The 16,810-nt window shown below is 43.2% G+C and overlaps 2 protein-coding genes across 3 annotated transcripts in view; one reads left to right on the top strand and one right to left on the bottom strand.

Annotated features, from left to right (window-relative positions):
* The window catches only part of Insyn2b (inhibitory synaptic factor family member 2B), a 331,485-nt gene that overhangs the window by 143,817 nt on the left and 170,858 nt on the right, over positions 1 to 16,810 (bottom strand). The window lies entirely within an intron of this gene.
* Positions 1 to 16,810, top strand: part of Dock2 (dedicator of cytokinesis 2) — a 433,172-nt gene that overhangs the window by 359,686 nt on the left and 56,676 nt on the right. For both annotated transcript variants that reach the window (XM_021239768.2, XM_004836400.3), the window contains exons 31-33: positions 2,409 to 2,509; positions 2,601 to 2,659; positions 13,938 to 14,086. In XM_021239768.2, coding sequence (XP_021095427.1) covers positions 2,409 to 2,509; positions 2,601 to 2,659; positions 13,938 to 14,086 — 309 coding nt within the window. The remainder of the gene's footprint in view (positions 1 to 2,408; positions 2,510 to 2,600; positions 2,660 to 13,937; positions 14,087 to 16,810) is intronic.

Genomic DNA, 16,810 nt, shown 5'->3' with positions numbered 1-16,810 from the left:
TCCCAATGATGAATGTAAATATATTGTATACCTACAATGTACCAATAAAAGAATTTAAGAAAGGGCCGGGGATTTAGCTCAGTGGTTTCACCACCTGCTGTGCAAGCGCAGGAACCCGAGTTCAATCCCCGGTACAAAAAAAGAAAAAAAAGAACTTAAGAAAAAAAATAATAAAACAACAATGAAGCTAACAAGTGCCTTATGTCAGGCTGCCATCACCTCATGTCATCTTTACTAAAGCCCTCTGCAGTGGGCACCAAAGTTGCCTCAATTTTGAAGAAAGGTTTACAGAGGCACAACAACATCTTGACTGGGATCTATATCTCTCTGGCCTGTGTCCTATATTAATATAGTCATCACTGCGACTCATCATTTTTTTAATCATTTTTTATTTTTTATTTTTATTTTTTCAATATATATATTTATTGGTACATTTTAGGTATACAATACATTTACATTTATCATTGGGTGTTTGTACCAGAACATGATGCATCTTAGTTTTTATTTTTTCTCCCATTACCTATATGCCCTTCACCCCCTCCACCCTTCCCTATCTACACAGAGTTTGATTCCATTTTTTTTTCTCATAATTTTTTTTCTTTCCCTTCTTCCCTTTCCCCTTTCCCTTCCACCATCCCCAAACCCTTGGACCTTTTCTTATTTCAAATTATCAATTATTGATTTTAATCATTTTCATCCTTATTTACACTTTCAATTTCTCACACTAGAGAAACTATTCGGTATTTACACATCTGTGTCCTATTTATTTCACTTAAGAGTATGGCCTCAATATGCATCCATTTAGCTATAAATGTCTCTAGTTTCTCATTCTTCATGGCTGAGTAGTACTCCATTTTATAAAAAAACCCACATTTTCTTTATCCAGTCTCCAGTTGATGGGCATTTGGGCTGTTTCCAAGCTTTAGCTATTACAAATTGTGCCGCTATAAACATAGGTGCACATATATTGCTGTGGTGTGATTCTTTTAATTCTTTGGGGAAGATTCCCAGGAGGGGAATAGCTGGGTCGAGTGGGACCTGTAGTCCTAGTTCTTTGAGGTATCTCCATAGTGCTTTCCGCAGTGGTTGCACCAATCTGCGTTCCCACCAACAATGGAGAAGCGTTCCTTTCTCTCCACACCCCTGCCCGCTTTTGTTATTCATTGATTTCTTGATAGCAGCCATTCTTTGTGGGGTGAGGTGGAATCTCAGTGTTGTTTTCATCTGCATCTCTTGAATGACCAGTGATGTTGAACATTTTTTCATACATTTATTTGCTGTTTTTACTTCTGTGTCTGAGAAATGTCTGTTCATTTCAGATGCCCATTTTTGAATTGGGTCTTTGAATTTGGGTGGTCTGATTTTTTTCAATTCTTTATATATTCTCGATAGTAGACCTTTGTCTGAGCTACAGCTGCTAAATATTTCTTCCCACATTGTAGGTTGTCTCTTAGCTCTGTTGGTAGTTTCTCTTGCAGTGCAGAAGGTTTTTAATACAATGAGATCCCAGTTATTCTTTGTGCTAGCTCCCATGCTACTGAAGATTTGTTCATAAAGTCTTTTCCTTTGCCAATGTGCAACTCATCTTTTTGAGCACTCACCATGTGCTGAATCCTTCACCTGCTTTATTTCACCCCTAGCTGGGGGAGTGGGCTCCGGTATTAGTAGCTCACATTCTGTACCAACAAATCATCTACATGTGAAAATTATGACAACCTTATGTATAAACTGAGCCTGCAGGAGTTCTAACCAAACAAGTGTCCGAATCACCCTGTGTACTTCTTAACATACATTTCTGGGCCTCGCTCACGGAGGCTGTGATTTAGCAGGTCTGGGCAGAGGCCAGGGAATTTGCATTTCTAACAAGTTCCCAGGTGCTGCTGCTGCTGCCACCAGCTGGGAACGCTCTGAAACCACTGAACAAAGGGGATGGAAACAGCAATATGTTTTTAAGAGAGAAAGGATTGCAGGCTGGTGCTCCAACTGTCAAGTGACTTAGGGAGGACCTCCAGAGATGCTGCAAGTCCCTGCAGGTCTCCTATCCTTCATTGACCTCTCATTTCATGGCAGGAACCAGCTCACCAGGCTCCCGTTAATGCAAGTTATCTTTCTCAAAACAAAGCACAACAGCAACAATGAAGAATCCAGCCCTAAAACCCTCCTCTTCTTCCTCCTCGTCTAAAACCCATAGTCAGAGATCCGCACCTATAGAAATCCACCCATTGTCCTCGCTTTGGCCAGCATGTTCATTTCAGAGCCAGTGCCAGTCAGAAAATTGCAGTGCTCACAATTAAACTGGTTCTGCCTCTGACTTCTGCCATCTTCATAAATTATTCACATTACCCAGCAGTTAATGTGCCTTCCCACTTCAAGCCCTCTCCATGACTCTTCTCTCCTTTCATTTACAGCTGTGGAACAACTATTTTCATCTGGCAGTGGCTTTTATCACACAGGATTCTCTGCAGCTGGAGCAGTTCTCACATGCCAAGTACAACAAAATCCTGAATAAGTAAGTTGCATTCTCAGATCTCCTGAAGAGGGAGGGGTTTCGTGAGATGCTCTGAGGTGGGGCCTGAAGCAGACGGTTTTGTTTCTTTTAGGTATGGGGACATGAGACGGCTAATTGGCTTCTCCATTCGTGACATGTGGTACCAGCTTGGTGAGTAGGCATGGATGTCTAGAGAGAGGCATCTGCATGTGCCCAGCTCTTTCCTGAAGACCATCTGTCAGAGGGCCAGAGGGGTTTCAGCAACAAGAGCTTGTAATCACACCGCATCACTGTGTGCACCCTTGGTCTTTAATAAGCACCTAAGAGGGGGCCCATCCCCCTTCCTACCCCCTTAGCCAGTGTGAATCTGCTTCTGCTTGATGCTCCTGAGGGTTTTCAGTGTAAAATTGGCATTTATAAGAGAGAAGAAGAGGCAGGACTGCTGTAGGAACTCAGGTCCTCACACATCATAGGAATGCTGGCTGCATATTGTTGGGCCATTCTGCATCCTGTTCTTATGTGATGTGGCCCATGAAACACCCTCTGACCTCGTGGGGGAGAATGGTTCTCGGGAAGATGAAAGGGTCTTTTGAGCTGAAAGGTGATCCCAGAAGCTGCTACTCCCTCTTGAGCTACAAGAATCATCTGTGATTACCTGAACCATATCTGCCTATAAAGGAGTGGGTGGAACCAGGGAGACATTTATTGGGAGCTGGAATGAGGTCTGTGCCAAGATATCTTATTTAAACTTCACATTGCCTCCCACAAGATGGAAAACTTCCCCCCTCCTTTTATTGATCAGGAAACTCAGAGAGGGAATAACTTGTTTGAGATCAAATTGCCAAAAGTCTCAGAGCATGGTTTTCATTTCACAAGGGCAGGGATCATCAACCTTGGCCATAGGCTGAAGCCTGATCTATATCTATATGCTGGATGTGGAGATGGGTGGATGAATAGATGGATGGATGGATGGATGATAGATGGGTGAATTATTGAACAAAAAAGAATGAGGGTTTCCACTGTAGTTTGGGGATTTCCTTCTTGACTCTCTGATATCCAGTTGCTCTGGCTTAGCTATTGACCCTCTTTAGGAGAGGCATTTATAGGACCTCACACATCCCTTGGTTTTAACCTTCATTACCACTCTAAACTTTGTTTCCTGCTTCCTTCAATCTCTTAGTCTCTGCTGGTCCCCACCAGACTTTCTGAACAGCAGTTTCTGGCCCTTTTCAGCAGTGTCTATCCACTGGAAAGAAGGGAGGAGCATAGAAAATAGGTTATCAGTCTATGATCTGTGGTTGTTGGCAGCATTAGACTCCAGCTAAGGGCACATGCTGGGGGTTTATGAGTTGGCTCACAAAGTCCAAGGTAGAGCTAAGGACCCAGGCCCCAAACAGACTGGCACATCTTCATCTGGGCCGTTTTGTCATTCATAAGCTATGAGGCCTTAAGCAAGGGAAATAGTACCTTCTTATGGATTGTTTATGAGGGTCATAAAAGTAAACACTGGAGGCAGGGGAGGCATGAAGGCCACCACACCCACATCAGAGTTCTTATCCTTATTCTCACCCTACCCCCATCAGGATAGAACCTAATTCTGCTGTTCGGGCATCGTCATTAAGCCTGGGCTTGTATGACTAAGGGCCACAGAGTAGAGCTCACACAAGGGATGTAAACAAGTGAAGGGATAATGGCAGGTTAAACCCACAGGAATTCCATAAAGGAGGTACTGTCAGTATTTTGGGGGGAATACTTCTTTGTTAGGGGGACCGTCTTGTACATTGTAAGGTATTGAGGGATCTCCCTGGCTTCTACCCTCTAAGATTCTTGTAAAACACTCCCTAGCTGTGATGATGAAAAAAGTCACCAGACATTGATAACTGTCCACTGTGGAGAGAGCTACCATCTCTGCCCTATTTTTCTAGAAAAGCATCTTTCTCAGTCTATCTTTTGTTTCTCCCCACTTTGGGTAAGTAGAGAAATATAAGAAATAATTTTTGTTTCATTTACCCTTGTTTTCCAAGGAGAAAAACTAAGGCAATGTTTAAGTGTGAATTTACATATGGGAAAAAGCACGGGGCTAGAACAAAGGGAAACAGAGATACGCCAATGCAAAGGGACGAGCATGGCCCTCTCCAGCTGATTGCTGTCCTGCTGAAATGCAAGCCTATCATTGTCACATCTTCCAGTTTTTCAAAAGATCCCCGGAAACTGGGTCTTTGAGTGCATTTTCCAATTTGTGAATATTAATGATAAGTAATTGAAAGTTTTCAAAACATTGCATGTGCCCAACCAAAGCTTGGGGCCCAGATTCAGTTTGCTTACACGCTTTGCTTTGCAATAGCAGAGAGCAGCCAAAGCTGTGCTGGGCCTCCTTTCCAACTCCCCAGCCCAGCCCTTGCCAGAATTGCAAAACAGGGAGCTGTGCTTGGTTTGTCTCAAGTCGTTCTACACGGCCTGCTCTTTTCGGAATGTCCTTTATCGCATTGTTTTGCACACAGAAGATTTTATTTAGATATAGATTGTGTTTTGGCAGGCATTCCTGCACTCCCAATTATGCTGATGAATGAGAAGATGTTACCAAATATTACACCTGCTTAGAATCACAGAACATCAGACCTGGAAGGGCCTGTTAGAGATCACATTGTCCAGGATTTTGTAAACATTCATTTTTAGCTGAGATCCAATAAAAAAAAACACTCTTGATAAGTAAATTGGATGAAAGTAGAGCTGTTCTAATTGAAGTGAGCTGGGAGCCCAGAACCCATTATATAGGCTCCTCCAAACTCCCGTGTAGACCCCTGATGGTTTTCTTGGGGGTGGGGTCTTGAAGCATTGAAGAGAATACAGTTGGAAGCTAATAGGCTGGTCTAGTCATCCACTTTAACAATGAGAAAACTGAGGCTTGAGGAGGAGATAGGGTTTGCCCAAGGTCAGTAAGTGGATTAGAGGCAAAAACTAGATAAGCATGCTAAAATAAGATAAGAGGGCCTGTTCTAAACACATCACAGACTCCTTGCAGTTTGCAAATACTTGTAGAATGAATGAATGCAATTCAAAGACATATCTGTCAGGGTTTGGAGGTTGCAAAAAAGAAGCACTGTAACTGCCCTAGTCAGGGAGATGTTTATTCAAAGAACAAGGAATTGCTGAGGAGCCAGGCTGTAGGAGAACAGGGCTAGAGCCCCTCTAGAAGCCAGGAAAGATTGTGTGGCCTCTGGCGTTATCTCCAGGATGTTCTGTTCCTGTAGCACTGTGCTGAAGACCTGGTCTCAAGAGGACACCGTCATTGGCCTTCCTTGGATGGCCTCTTGATGTTCCCACCAAGCCTGCATCCACTGAGGGAGACAGAGTTTTACATAATGATATTTAGAAGGATATTACTAGAAGAAGAAATCATGGACAGAGGTCAAATAAAAAATATCCACTGCACAAAATAAGAAGTAAAGGTTGCTTTGCAAAAAGCCTCCACTCCTTCTCAGCCAGACTTTTGAGGATAAGGAAAGTATATCAGTCTGAAGTGGGCTTCCTGGCTCCAACAGGCTTCCCTTCATTAGTGACACAGCTGCCTTCTCCTTGCCTGTCTCTTTCAGAAATGAGAAAACAGAAACCAGAGGCAGAGAATGGACAGTTCCTTCACTGTAGCATACCCTGGGCTCTATGAGAGATGAGAGACTGGTGCTAGAATGCTAATGAGATGAACTTGCTCATCCACACCAGGACTAAGCACTGTAAACATTAGGTCCCAGTATATGACCTCATTGGGAAATGATAGGTTTAAAGTGCAATTTCTGGAATATCCAAGATAGAGTAAAACTTGGGATCTGTCTATGGCAGCCTTTCCTGGCTGCTTATGCAAATTGCTGTTCTCCTCTTCTTGGCTAACTGAACCCTGATTATTTCTCGTGGGATTGCAATTTGATCACTTAACAACGTCTTGTAGTAGGTGTTGGTCATGTGACTCAGATCTATCTTATGAGAATCACCAGAAACTCACTTGTTGCAGACTCAGCAAAGTATTTTTTCCAAATATGAGAAAGAAGGAGGTAGGATGTGGAAGAGAGGGAGGGAGGAAGGGGGGCGGGGAGAGAGAGAGAGAACAGATTCAATGAGCATAGCACATCTCTCGCCCATGGCCTTTCCCCTTCTTTCATTCTGGAAAATAACAAGATGTCTAGAGAGGCAGTAGCCATCTCAAACCCTGAGGACAAAAATCACATGCCAAGGATAGAGGAGCAGTTTTGAACTGACCAACTTCAAACTTCACATTAAGAAAGACAATTAAAGCTTTGGATTAGCCATGGTAGTCAGATTTCTATTACAGCCCTAACTGATACATCATCTAATTTAGCTTCCCTGATTTTATAGGGTAAATTGCCGACTGATGTCCAGAGAACCCAAGGACACTCCCAAGGTCAACAACGAATCAGTGTTTGAGTTGAAGCTACAAGAATCTGTCTCTTGACCCCAATTCCAATGTTCTTATAATTTTTCCCAGAGAACATGCAAATTATTTCCAAAGGGTATGAAATAGGCAACCATCTGTGTTTTTCAAAGGTGACTGATAATGAGTAAATAATAATGCATGTTAGTTTTTAAAATTTTGTTTTAATGCCAGAGGCAATCAGGCATCGTCATCATGATCATCAGTATCATCATCATCATCATCTTCTCATCAGGGAAGCCTAGAGCAACCCTGTGATTATAAGATAGCTAATTATAAGCCTCTCATTCAAGCTTGAAGATTATTTAACATTCTTCTGGGGAGAGTCTAGACATATATGCGTGTATACCTGTGTGTGTGCCTGTGTGCATGCACGCATGTGCGCGTGTGTGTGTATTGTTCTGGGAAAGAAGGTATGGGTGTGATCAGGGAGGCCTTGGTAGGGAAAAGGACATGTTGAGGCCCCAGGCACTAATGGGTTAAAGTCATTTTTGTTTTTGGAATTTGGGACAATGCCAAATGTAATGTGATTTTCTCTATAGTGTAGCATCATAACATTTGATTTCTCCTTGGCATGAAGCAATACACATTTTACTAAAATGACTTTGCACTTAACCCTCCCACATTTGCTTGGCTTAATGCTGGGCTGCTGTATTAACAGTCATCATGGGAAAGAAAGACACATTCTAGTTCTGTCATCTCGGCCTCGTAAGTGGGGAGACTGTTCCTGGCAGGCCTGTGGGAGCAGTTGGACTGTTCCTTTTTAAGCATCTACAGAGTGCCCAGCTTACTGCCTAGCTCCAGGGAATGGCAGGAGCGTTTTGGAAGAATAAGGCATAGGTCATGCCCTGCAGGGAAGAGCCTATTGTCTAACTGGGCAGACTAGTAATATTGCTGTTTAAAGTGAAATGTGTAGTGCAGACTTAGAAGTTCAGGACCCATAAGTATCTACCACTGAAGGAAATGACTCCTGAGTTAGGCACCAAAAGGTGGACCACATCAGGATTGAAGAGAAGCTGGGGAAAGGGGAAGTATTGCAGGAAAGCCACTAGCCTAAGCAAGTGCAGTACGTTTCTTAGGGTTAGGGGAGAAGCTGCCGAGAAAATGGGAAATGGGATTAGAGACAGATCCATTCACTGAGTATTGTGGTAGGCAGAATAACAACTCCCCAAAGATGCCTGTATCCAAATCCCCAGAACAAGTGCAATATGTTACCATATATGTCAGAGAAGACTTTTCAGGTGTGATTAAGAATCCTGAAGATGATGAAGGTATCTTGGATTATCCAAGTGGGTGCAGTGCAATGGCAGTGTCCTTGAAAGTAAAAAAGAAGTCAAGAGGGCTGGGGATTTACCTCAGTGGTTAAGGCGCCTGCCTTGCAAGTGCAAGGTCCCAAGTTCGATCCCCAGTACCAAAAAAAAAATAGAAGTCAAGACAATCAGAGAGAGTTGAAGAAGGTACATTGTTGACTGAGGACAGAGGTAGGAAGATAGCAGCGAGAGAATGCAGAGAGCCCCTAGGAGCTTAAAAGTAGAAGGAAGCTGATCATCATTCAACCCCCTGGAAGGAACTCAGCCTTGCCTACATTTTTTGCCCCAGTGAAATCCACTTCAGACTTCTGATCTCCAGGAATGTAAGATAATTAGTCTCATTTTAAGTTGCTAAATTTGTGATGATTTATGATAGCGCTGACAGAAAACCAAAATAAGTGCCTTCTAAATGCCAGGGGCTAGGGTTAAAACTGAAAGCAAATGAGTGACATAACCCCCCTGACCTCATGGACTTGTGATCATTGCACTGAAAAGTTAAATACTCATTGCAGAACTACTTATTTATTGTTCCAAAGATGAGATAACTACAGAACAAACGCTTCATGTGTCTGGAGAATCTGTGATGAATTAGTGCATGAGCCACAAAACCCTCCCACAAGGAAGAGCTGAATACCCTAAGCTCTGAGCAGCGCTGTCCTCTGGGCCACCTGTCTAATTTTAAAAGAATATTTAAAAGGAACAGTGAAACTAATTTTAACAATACAGATGCTCCTTTAAATTCATTGCAAATCGAACATGTAAGTCAAAATGCAACTGAGTGCACCATGGAGTCTTGGTTGTTTCCTCTGAAAACTGCAAGGCTGAGTGAGAGCTGCAGTTTGCTGCTGCACCCAGTATCCCTTGAGAGAATCACACCATATATCACTAGCCTGGGAAAAGATCCAAAGTATAGTTTCTATTGAATGAAGATCACTTTTGCACCACTGAAAAGTTGAAAATCCTAAGTCAAACTGTCAGTAGTCAAGGATTGTCTGTATTTTATTTAGCCCCATATCCCAAAGCATTATCATTTCAACATGCGGATTCACATAATCAGCATAAAACATTCTTGAGAGTTTCTTTTCATTTATTCTTGGGAATCTGGCGGATCTTTTCTTACATCTACAATCATTTTCCTTGGACTGGCCACACTTCTGGTGCTCAAAAGATGCGTGTGGTAGTAGCTTCCAGGCTGAGTAGCAGGGCTGTAGAGGATGCATAAGGATTTACTTGCAGGGGCAAGTGCAGGGTGGGGTACAGCATGAGAATGGGGCTGGGAGAAGAAGGAAGAACTTGGAAGGAGGGGCAAGTGTGAAGGCCCACGGGAAGGGGCAGGGTGCATTGAGAAGCAGGAAGTAGGCCATGGAGGAAAGGCAGGCAAAGGGCATCAGACAAAATGGCCTGCAGAGCTTGATCCCAAGAGCAACAGAAGCCATGAAAAGGTTTTAAACAATGGGCCAACAAGGTCAATTTGAGGCTTTTCAGACATTTTTGAGGACAGACTAGAAAACATTTCAATGAGACAGAGACAAGTGGAGGGCCATGAACATCCTGACCCTTTCCCCAGGTTGACTCTTTGCTGTTAGAGTGAACCGGTAAACTGAGCAGCATGCACCATTCCCTGAAAACATCAGAGATTCCATGGGGTTGGACGCTATCTTTTCATACTGTTTTCTCCAGAATCTGGTATAGGGCTGACCCCAGAATATTCATCACCACATCATCATAATTGTTAGCATCAGTACTCACTAGATTTCCTGACAATGCCAGACACTGGACAAAACTCTTAGTTTAATATTCATTCTTTTAAACTACCCAACAATTCTACTGGACAGATATAATTATTATCTCCCTGTCACAGATGAGATTATGGTGGCTCAAGGACATTGAATGCCAACCACATGGCCACATAGCCATGGAATGGCATTAGTGAGACCTCACCCACAGTGTCAGATTCAGAGATTTTGTAGTGTCACATGCCAGGAAGCAAGCTGAGCCAGGCATATCCTGAAGACGAGGAGAGAATTGATTACCTGACTCAGCACACTGCCAGGAGGATGCTCTTCCAAGCCTAAGGCAGAAGAGCAGATATCTATGTTCTTTCTTCTCTTTTTGAACTGAATAAGTTATTATTTTAAATAATGATCCCTGTTTTATTTTAGAGTCTTTGGGAGGCTTGCTGGACTCTGAAATATAGGAGGTCATAACTTGCTCTTATCTTTGTTCATTTCAAGGTCTATGCCAGGTTTTGACTTTTTTTAGACAAGGTCTTTCTCTATTGTCCAGGCTGGGCTTGAACTCCCAGCAGTCCTTCTGCTTCACCCTCTGAGTGCTGGGATTACGGGTGTGGGTCACCATGCCTGGCTTCATGCCAGGCTTTTGAGAGCCATGGAGAGTCAGACAGAGGACCTCTTCTGTCTAACATCAACCTCACGGGGCTAGTGACCTGCCCAACTTCATTGTTAATCAGGTTCACAAAGCTCTCTATACTTCCTTTCTTTCTTGATCACCTTCTTAGTGCCTTCCAACCCTTGGCATTCAACCTCACGTCCCCCAAGAGGAGTGATGGATAAGGCCATTGTACAGATTAGACACAGAGGACAGAGAACACATGGGATTCCTTTCCTCTTACACACCTCAGCTCTTCTCCTTTCTCTCACTACCACCAGATCCTTTTCTGAAGCCTGTGTAGTTCAGCATTTGGATTTATCCTGCTGGCGCCCTGGCACTTTAAAAACCTTTTCTAATTGTTATCCATTCCCGGTGAGATTTGCCTTCCATTATGTAAAAAAGACCCTCAAACCAATTCCCTTCTTTGCCTTTTTTAGAATATAGCAGCAGGTGTGATTCTTGAATGAGAATTTTTTCCAAATGAGTCTGTAATAAACTAGCTACAAATATGTTCTCTCTCTCTGTCTTTCTCTCTTTCCCTCTCCCTCTCTGTATCTATGTACATAAAGATATGCACACACACACACACACACACACACACACACACACACTTGGTTTATTTGAACACAAAATCCAATGTGCTAAAATTCTATTTTTTTGATATAAAGGAATAATATTTAGGGAACAATTTAAAAGCCAGTAAGATCAGACTGTATTTAAAAATCAGCGTCTCTTTCTCCTGTTTCCCTAGCCTGCCAAATATCTCTTTAAAGAATACAGAAAATGCAGGTCAAAAGTATCTAAGAAATCTCCAGTCCATGGCATGTCTGCCCTTTATTTTAAAGCATCTTAAATATATCCTTATCATGCCTGGTACCCTCCAGTATTCTAAAGGCCTTTGTTGCATAAGCAATTTCACTATTCCATCGTGGCTTATCTGACAGTTTCCCATTTACTTTCTACCTATTATTGTACTCAACTTTGAATTTTAAAACCCCACTGTGGTTTGAAAAAGACTTAAAGGATCTTGAAGGATGAGATCAGAAACTTAGATTAGCAATTACTAAAAACTTGCCACAAAGTAAGGTTTTTTTCCCTATTTGGGCCAAAGCAAAGACTTAACGTTCAAGTGTAATCCAAATGCATTGTATAATGAAGCTGACCCTCGGGGAAAGTATTTTTATATTTCACTCAACTCTGCCTGACTTCATCATTTCATTCTCACAACTGAAGATTCTCCTGGGGTGATACATTTTTACCTGGATTCTGCAGAAAGACTCCAACATTAAGCCTCATTTAGCCGAATGAAAATTCATTTCCTTGCTGCCTTTTCTGTTGGCTCCTGTTTTCTTCTTTAATCAAAAGCAACCACGCCTGGCTACACACCCTACTGAATGAGTTCCCTGGAGCCTTCTACCCTGGGTCAGGACCACAGATGTTTATCTTGACAATGGAGAAAAGCAGGTAGGCTTCCTGGGCTGTGAAACTCAGGAGGAGAAGAAGCAGCTGCAGGTGGAATATAGAGTGTCGATTTTGATGCTAGAATATGCCTGTCCTTGCTCCCCAGAAGATCTCTGCAGTTCCTAAGTCTTCCTGTTTATTCCTCATCTCTGCCACTTCTCGTGTGTGCATTCTCAAGCATCTGCTCAGTTCTACTCACCAAGGCTGCTCTTCATGGTTCATTTTGGCCAAACATCAATAGTAATAGCTAATGCTATATGTGTCACATACCAAGCACTGATGTTGTTGCTCAAAAAATAACAATTTACTTATTCTTGAAAGCAACTCCAGGGCATGAATATAATTGTCATCCCAAGTTACACATGAGGACATTGAGGCTTCAAGAGGTGGGACAAATTCTCCCAACATCACACATATAGCTGATGATTGAGTCAGTTTACAAATTCAGGTGGTCTGGATCCAGAATTAGTCCCCTTATCCAGTGGGCAACACTGCCCCTGCCACTGGGTATTGATTCAGTTTGATTCTGGTACATATAGACATATTCTCACATGATCTTCTTAACACATGGGTATTGCTTTTGCATTTTTATGAGGTGCATATCCAAGTCACATAACTTATCGAAAATAAGACCTAGCTGGAAAATAATCGGCCTTGAGAACTAGAGATCAAAACTGCCAGGCCCAATCAGCCTATCCTTGTCTTAACTCCCTTATAGAGTAGCCACTGAGCAAGAGAATAGTCATGGCAGGTAGGGCATGGATAAGATGACTGAGGACAGCATTTTTTATCTCATTTTCAAGACTAATTATTTTCCTGCTAGTCTTATGGGGCGGGTAGTAGTGTGTATAGGAGGCAAATGTACTTCCTCATTGGGAAAATATTGATTTTAGCTTCTATGATCTCTACTACAAATACAAAGATGAGAGTGGGCATGGTTTCTACCTTCATGCAGTTCTCATGAAGCTTCTCAATGGGAAAATAGCCAAATGGTTCAACAAATACAGACATCATTTCCAAGTTGGGTGAAAAGGCAGAACAGGAGGAGCCAGAACAGCTATCTAATCTAGCTAGAGGCAAAGTGGGATTGCAGGGGCCTTTTTCCCCTAAAGAAGGAGTATATCCACTAAGAGAGGCACAGAGATGGGAGCCATACAAAGGAAGCCAGGCAGTAACAGTGTGGAAGGGCACACTGGGGAGCAGGCAGGGGAAAGTATTCTCAACTGAGGAGATTTCGGCGCATAGGCCTTTTAGTGGGGGTACAAAGTGGCTTTGTGACACTGGAGCAGGCCAGTGTGGCTAGCATGCCAACAGCACGGGGAGAGGCCTTTAGGGTACATCTTAAAATGAGGCACAGGGAATAAGAAATTGTGGTTCTTCTGCCTATAAATCTACATTTTCTCCCACTGTTCCACTGACCAGTGAGGTCCTTAGTAGCAAGTGTTGTTTTCCTCGCTTCCTGAAACTCTTGGTAAAAGCATATTTTCCAAACTCCAGAAATAGCTTATGATGCAGCCAGAAATAATTCCAATGTTACACAGTCACTAAGAATTTCACTAATAGGGGCTACACTTGTATAGGAGATAATGCAGGTGAAAACCCTTGTAAACAGTGAAGAGCTTTGCACACGCCTGTGTTATTATCTTTCATAATGGGCCTTGTTTTGGGTGATGCATGTGCCTCTCAAAACAGTTAATATATGTAAAGTGTTCAAAATGAGCCTGATTTGTGGTAAACAACTGTACAAGTATTAACTATTGTTTTTACTTTTGTGCCTCCCTTTCATCCCTTCCCAAAGCTTCATGAAACTGTTTTATATGCTTATGTCACTCTTCTCTTTCAGGCCACAACAAAATCTGCTTCATCCCAGGCATGGTGGGACCTATATTAGAGATGACACTTATCCCTGAGGCTGAGCTTCGGAAAGCCACCATACCAATCTTCTTTGATATGATGCTGTGTGAATATCAAAGGAATGGGGATTTCAAAAAGGTAAAAAATGAGGCTAGAAACTCACGCCAGCATCCCTAATCCCCAGCCCATTTCCCCATAATGATATCCTCATTCCATCTGCCTGAGCTTCATTCAGAGGCTCTGAGGCAGGACAGGGACATTTATTCATGTGCCCAAAATGAGCTGGCAGATGGAATTTGGTCAGTATACTATTGCCCCTTTCTGCCGGAGGCCAAGATGAAAATGCATTCTTGCTGTGTATCTGCTTGGTCCCTCTCTCAAGAGGATAAGCATCCCACTTCCACACCTAATGGCTCCCTAAGGGGTGTTCCCAGGCCATACCTCTCTTCCCTTGTCTGAGGATTCATCTTTTTTGATAGATCTACAAATGTAGATCTTCAAAGATCTACATTATCTAGCAGAAGCCGGCCCTGGGAGCCAGACATCACATTGGGCCATACATCAAAGTGGGCAGCAAATGCAATTGGAGGCACATCCCTCAGGAGGGACCAGTGCAGTGTGTGCGTGCATGTGTGCGTGCGTGTGTGTGTGTGTGTGTGTGTGTGAGTGATGGTGATGGAACGGGAGGCTTCCTCTGGCACACAAGTAAGAGCTTCTGTGAAATGTGAGGCTTCTTGGCCAAGGGTTTTCATTGGAAATCTGGCCTCTTGAAGAACAAGGACCATTATCGAGGCCCTATAAGCCAAAAGCTCTAGCAGGGGAAGAATGTGCCCACTCCCAGAATGGGTACTTGGCACGATGCACTCATTTCCCTCATTTAGGAAGGTGCCCTCTAAGTCTCAGCAAGCCTGCCTAAGCACTTTCCTCAAGTTCTGCCCTCCACCCCTCTACCCTGACTTCTCACCTAGTTTCCCCACTAACTGGGCTCCTCCCTGTCCTTTTCTCTCTCTGCCTCTTCCTCCATATCATGTCCTACTTCCAAATAATTTTTTTGTAAAACATATCCTTAAAGGGCAACCGATTCCAAACTACCCTTCCTCACAGTTCTCGGGGTCATTGCCTTTGCTCATTGATTCTCTAATCTCTACCCATTAAAGTCTAAACCCTCTAGTCAGAGTTCAAAGTCCACCCAGCTCTGGCTTTCCTTTGAAGTTTCTGGCCATTCCCTCTACTCTTCTCCCACTTCACCTGTTCTTCAGCCATTTCTGCCACTCACCTGCACGGCCTTGCCCCCATGAGGGACCTTCTTCCTGTTATTTCTGTGTGTTCACAATCCTGCCTTCTGTGTGTTATTCTTCCTGTTATTTCTGTGTGTTCACAAGCAAACCTTCTACTGACCCTGCAGAGCCCATTCCAAGTGCCATGTCCTTTAAAAAAGCTTTGCTCCCTATTCCTGTCATTTTATCTATCCAAAGAATGACTATTATACCACTTTGCTTTATAGTCATCCCTGTGCATTTATCAGTGTCTTCCTCAACCTCACTTAATAAGAATGATGACGGTGATGACAATGACTGACATTAGCATTACATTCCCATCTTAAAGGTGAAGAAAAAAATGATCCTCAGAGAGAGGAAATCACTAGTCCACAGTTACGTATCTAGAAAGTGGCAGAGCAGAGGCTGCAACACACAGGTCATTACCATTCCCAAACCCACACTGCAATCACCGCACCATCCAGCTGTCAGTAGAGTCACAGTCAGTGTCAGCTGCAGTAATGAAAGCCATCCAGTAGTGCCGTGTTTTCTCAAATGTGTTTCAGCAAACACTAATCTAACAAAATGCTCCCAAGAAAAGATCTCAGGTTAAATACCTTGAACACCACTGTACATTGTAACCTGGCTTGGAGATTCCCAGTGTATTCTAAAGCAGTCAAGAACTTGGCTATTCCACAGCAAGCAGACCTGTTTAATTTCTCAAATTTATTTTGCAAGAAATATTACTGGAGCCACCATTCTTCCAATCACACTTCGAAAAAACTTTTCTCTAAGAGGAATAAGAAACTAGTTTGTAAGGTGGTACCTCTGTGAGGGAATGTTTTTCCCTTTAGATATTAGCGGGAGCTCTCTAGTCCCAAAAAGGTCAGTGACCGGCTGCGTCCTTTGCAAAGAGCCTTTAAAGAAATCAGGCTGAGGAGTTCAGATGGAGAAAGAGATGATAGTGGGACAGTTGGGTTGGGGGGACGGGAGGTGAAGACCTGGGTTGAGGGTGTGGGGGCAGCTTAGGATCTACTGCCTATTAAGGGTGGAGCAGAGTCTGTAAAGCTTGAGAGTACCTGAAGGTATACAAAATCAGAAAAAAGACTACTTACCCTCAGATTGGTGTCTAGATTGGCAGAAGAATACCTGGAAACAAGTGTGCAAAGGAAACACTCACTAATGATACACAACATCTAAACAGAAAAAGTACCTGGTCATTGTTCAGATTAACACCTGACAGATGGCTGGCAGTCTCATCTCTTCAGAGGCTTGACACTGCTGTGACTTTCCTTCCATGAAGGATTCCCTTCAAATCATTTAGCCACCTATTTTCCATATGTGGAATCGTCTTTGGGCTTTTCACTTCTACAGGAGTTCATTGTAAGCATGTTCCCCAATTGCTTCAATTTGCTGCTCCCTTATCAAAAGGGATGGGGACAGTCAGGGTGACTAGTGGGGCAGCTGGTGATATGAAAACCAGCTGGAGTGCTTGGTGGGAGTTCAGCTGTGAGATGAGCAGGCCCTGGCATGTGGCTTAAGGCTCAGAGTAAGCAGCCACGAGGGGTGTGGCCAGGAAAGGGGGCAGGCAAAGAGGCCCAGCATA

The sequence above is a fragment of the Heterocephalus glaber genome, unplaced genomic scaffold (genome assembly GCF_053883595.1).
Source record: "Heterocephalus glaber isolate CG9 unplaced genomic scaffold, H.glaber_assembly_v1.0 deba00001606, whole genome shotgun sequence".
Lineage (NCBI taxonomy): Eukaryota > Metazoa > Chordata > Mammalia > Rodentia > Bathyergidae > Heterocephalus > Heterocephalus glaber.
This window is presented reverse-complemented; position numbering and strand designations above follow the sequence as displayed.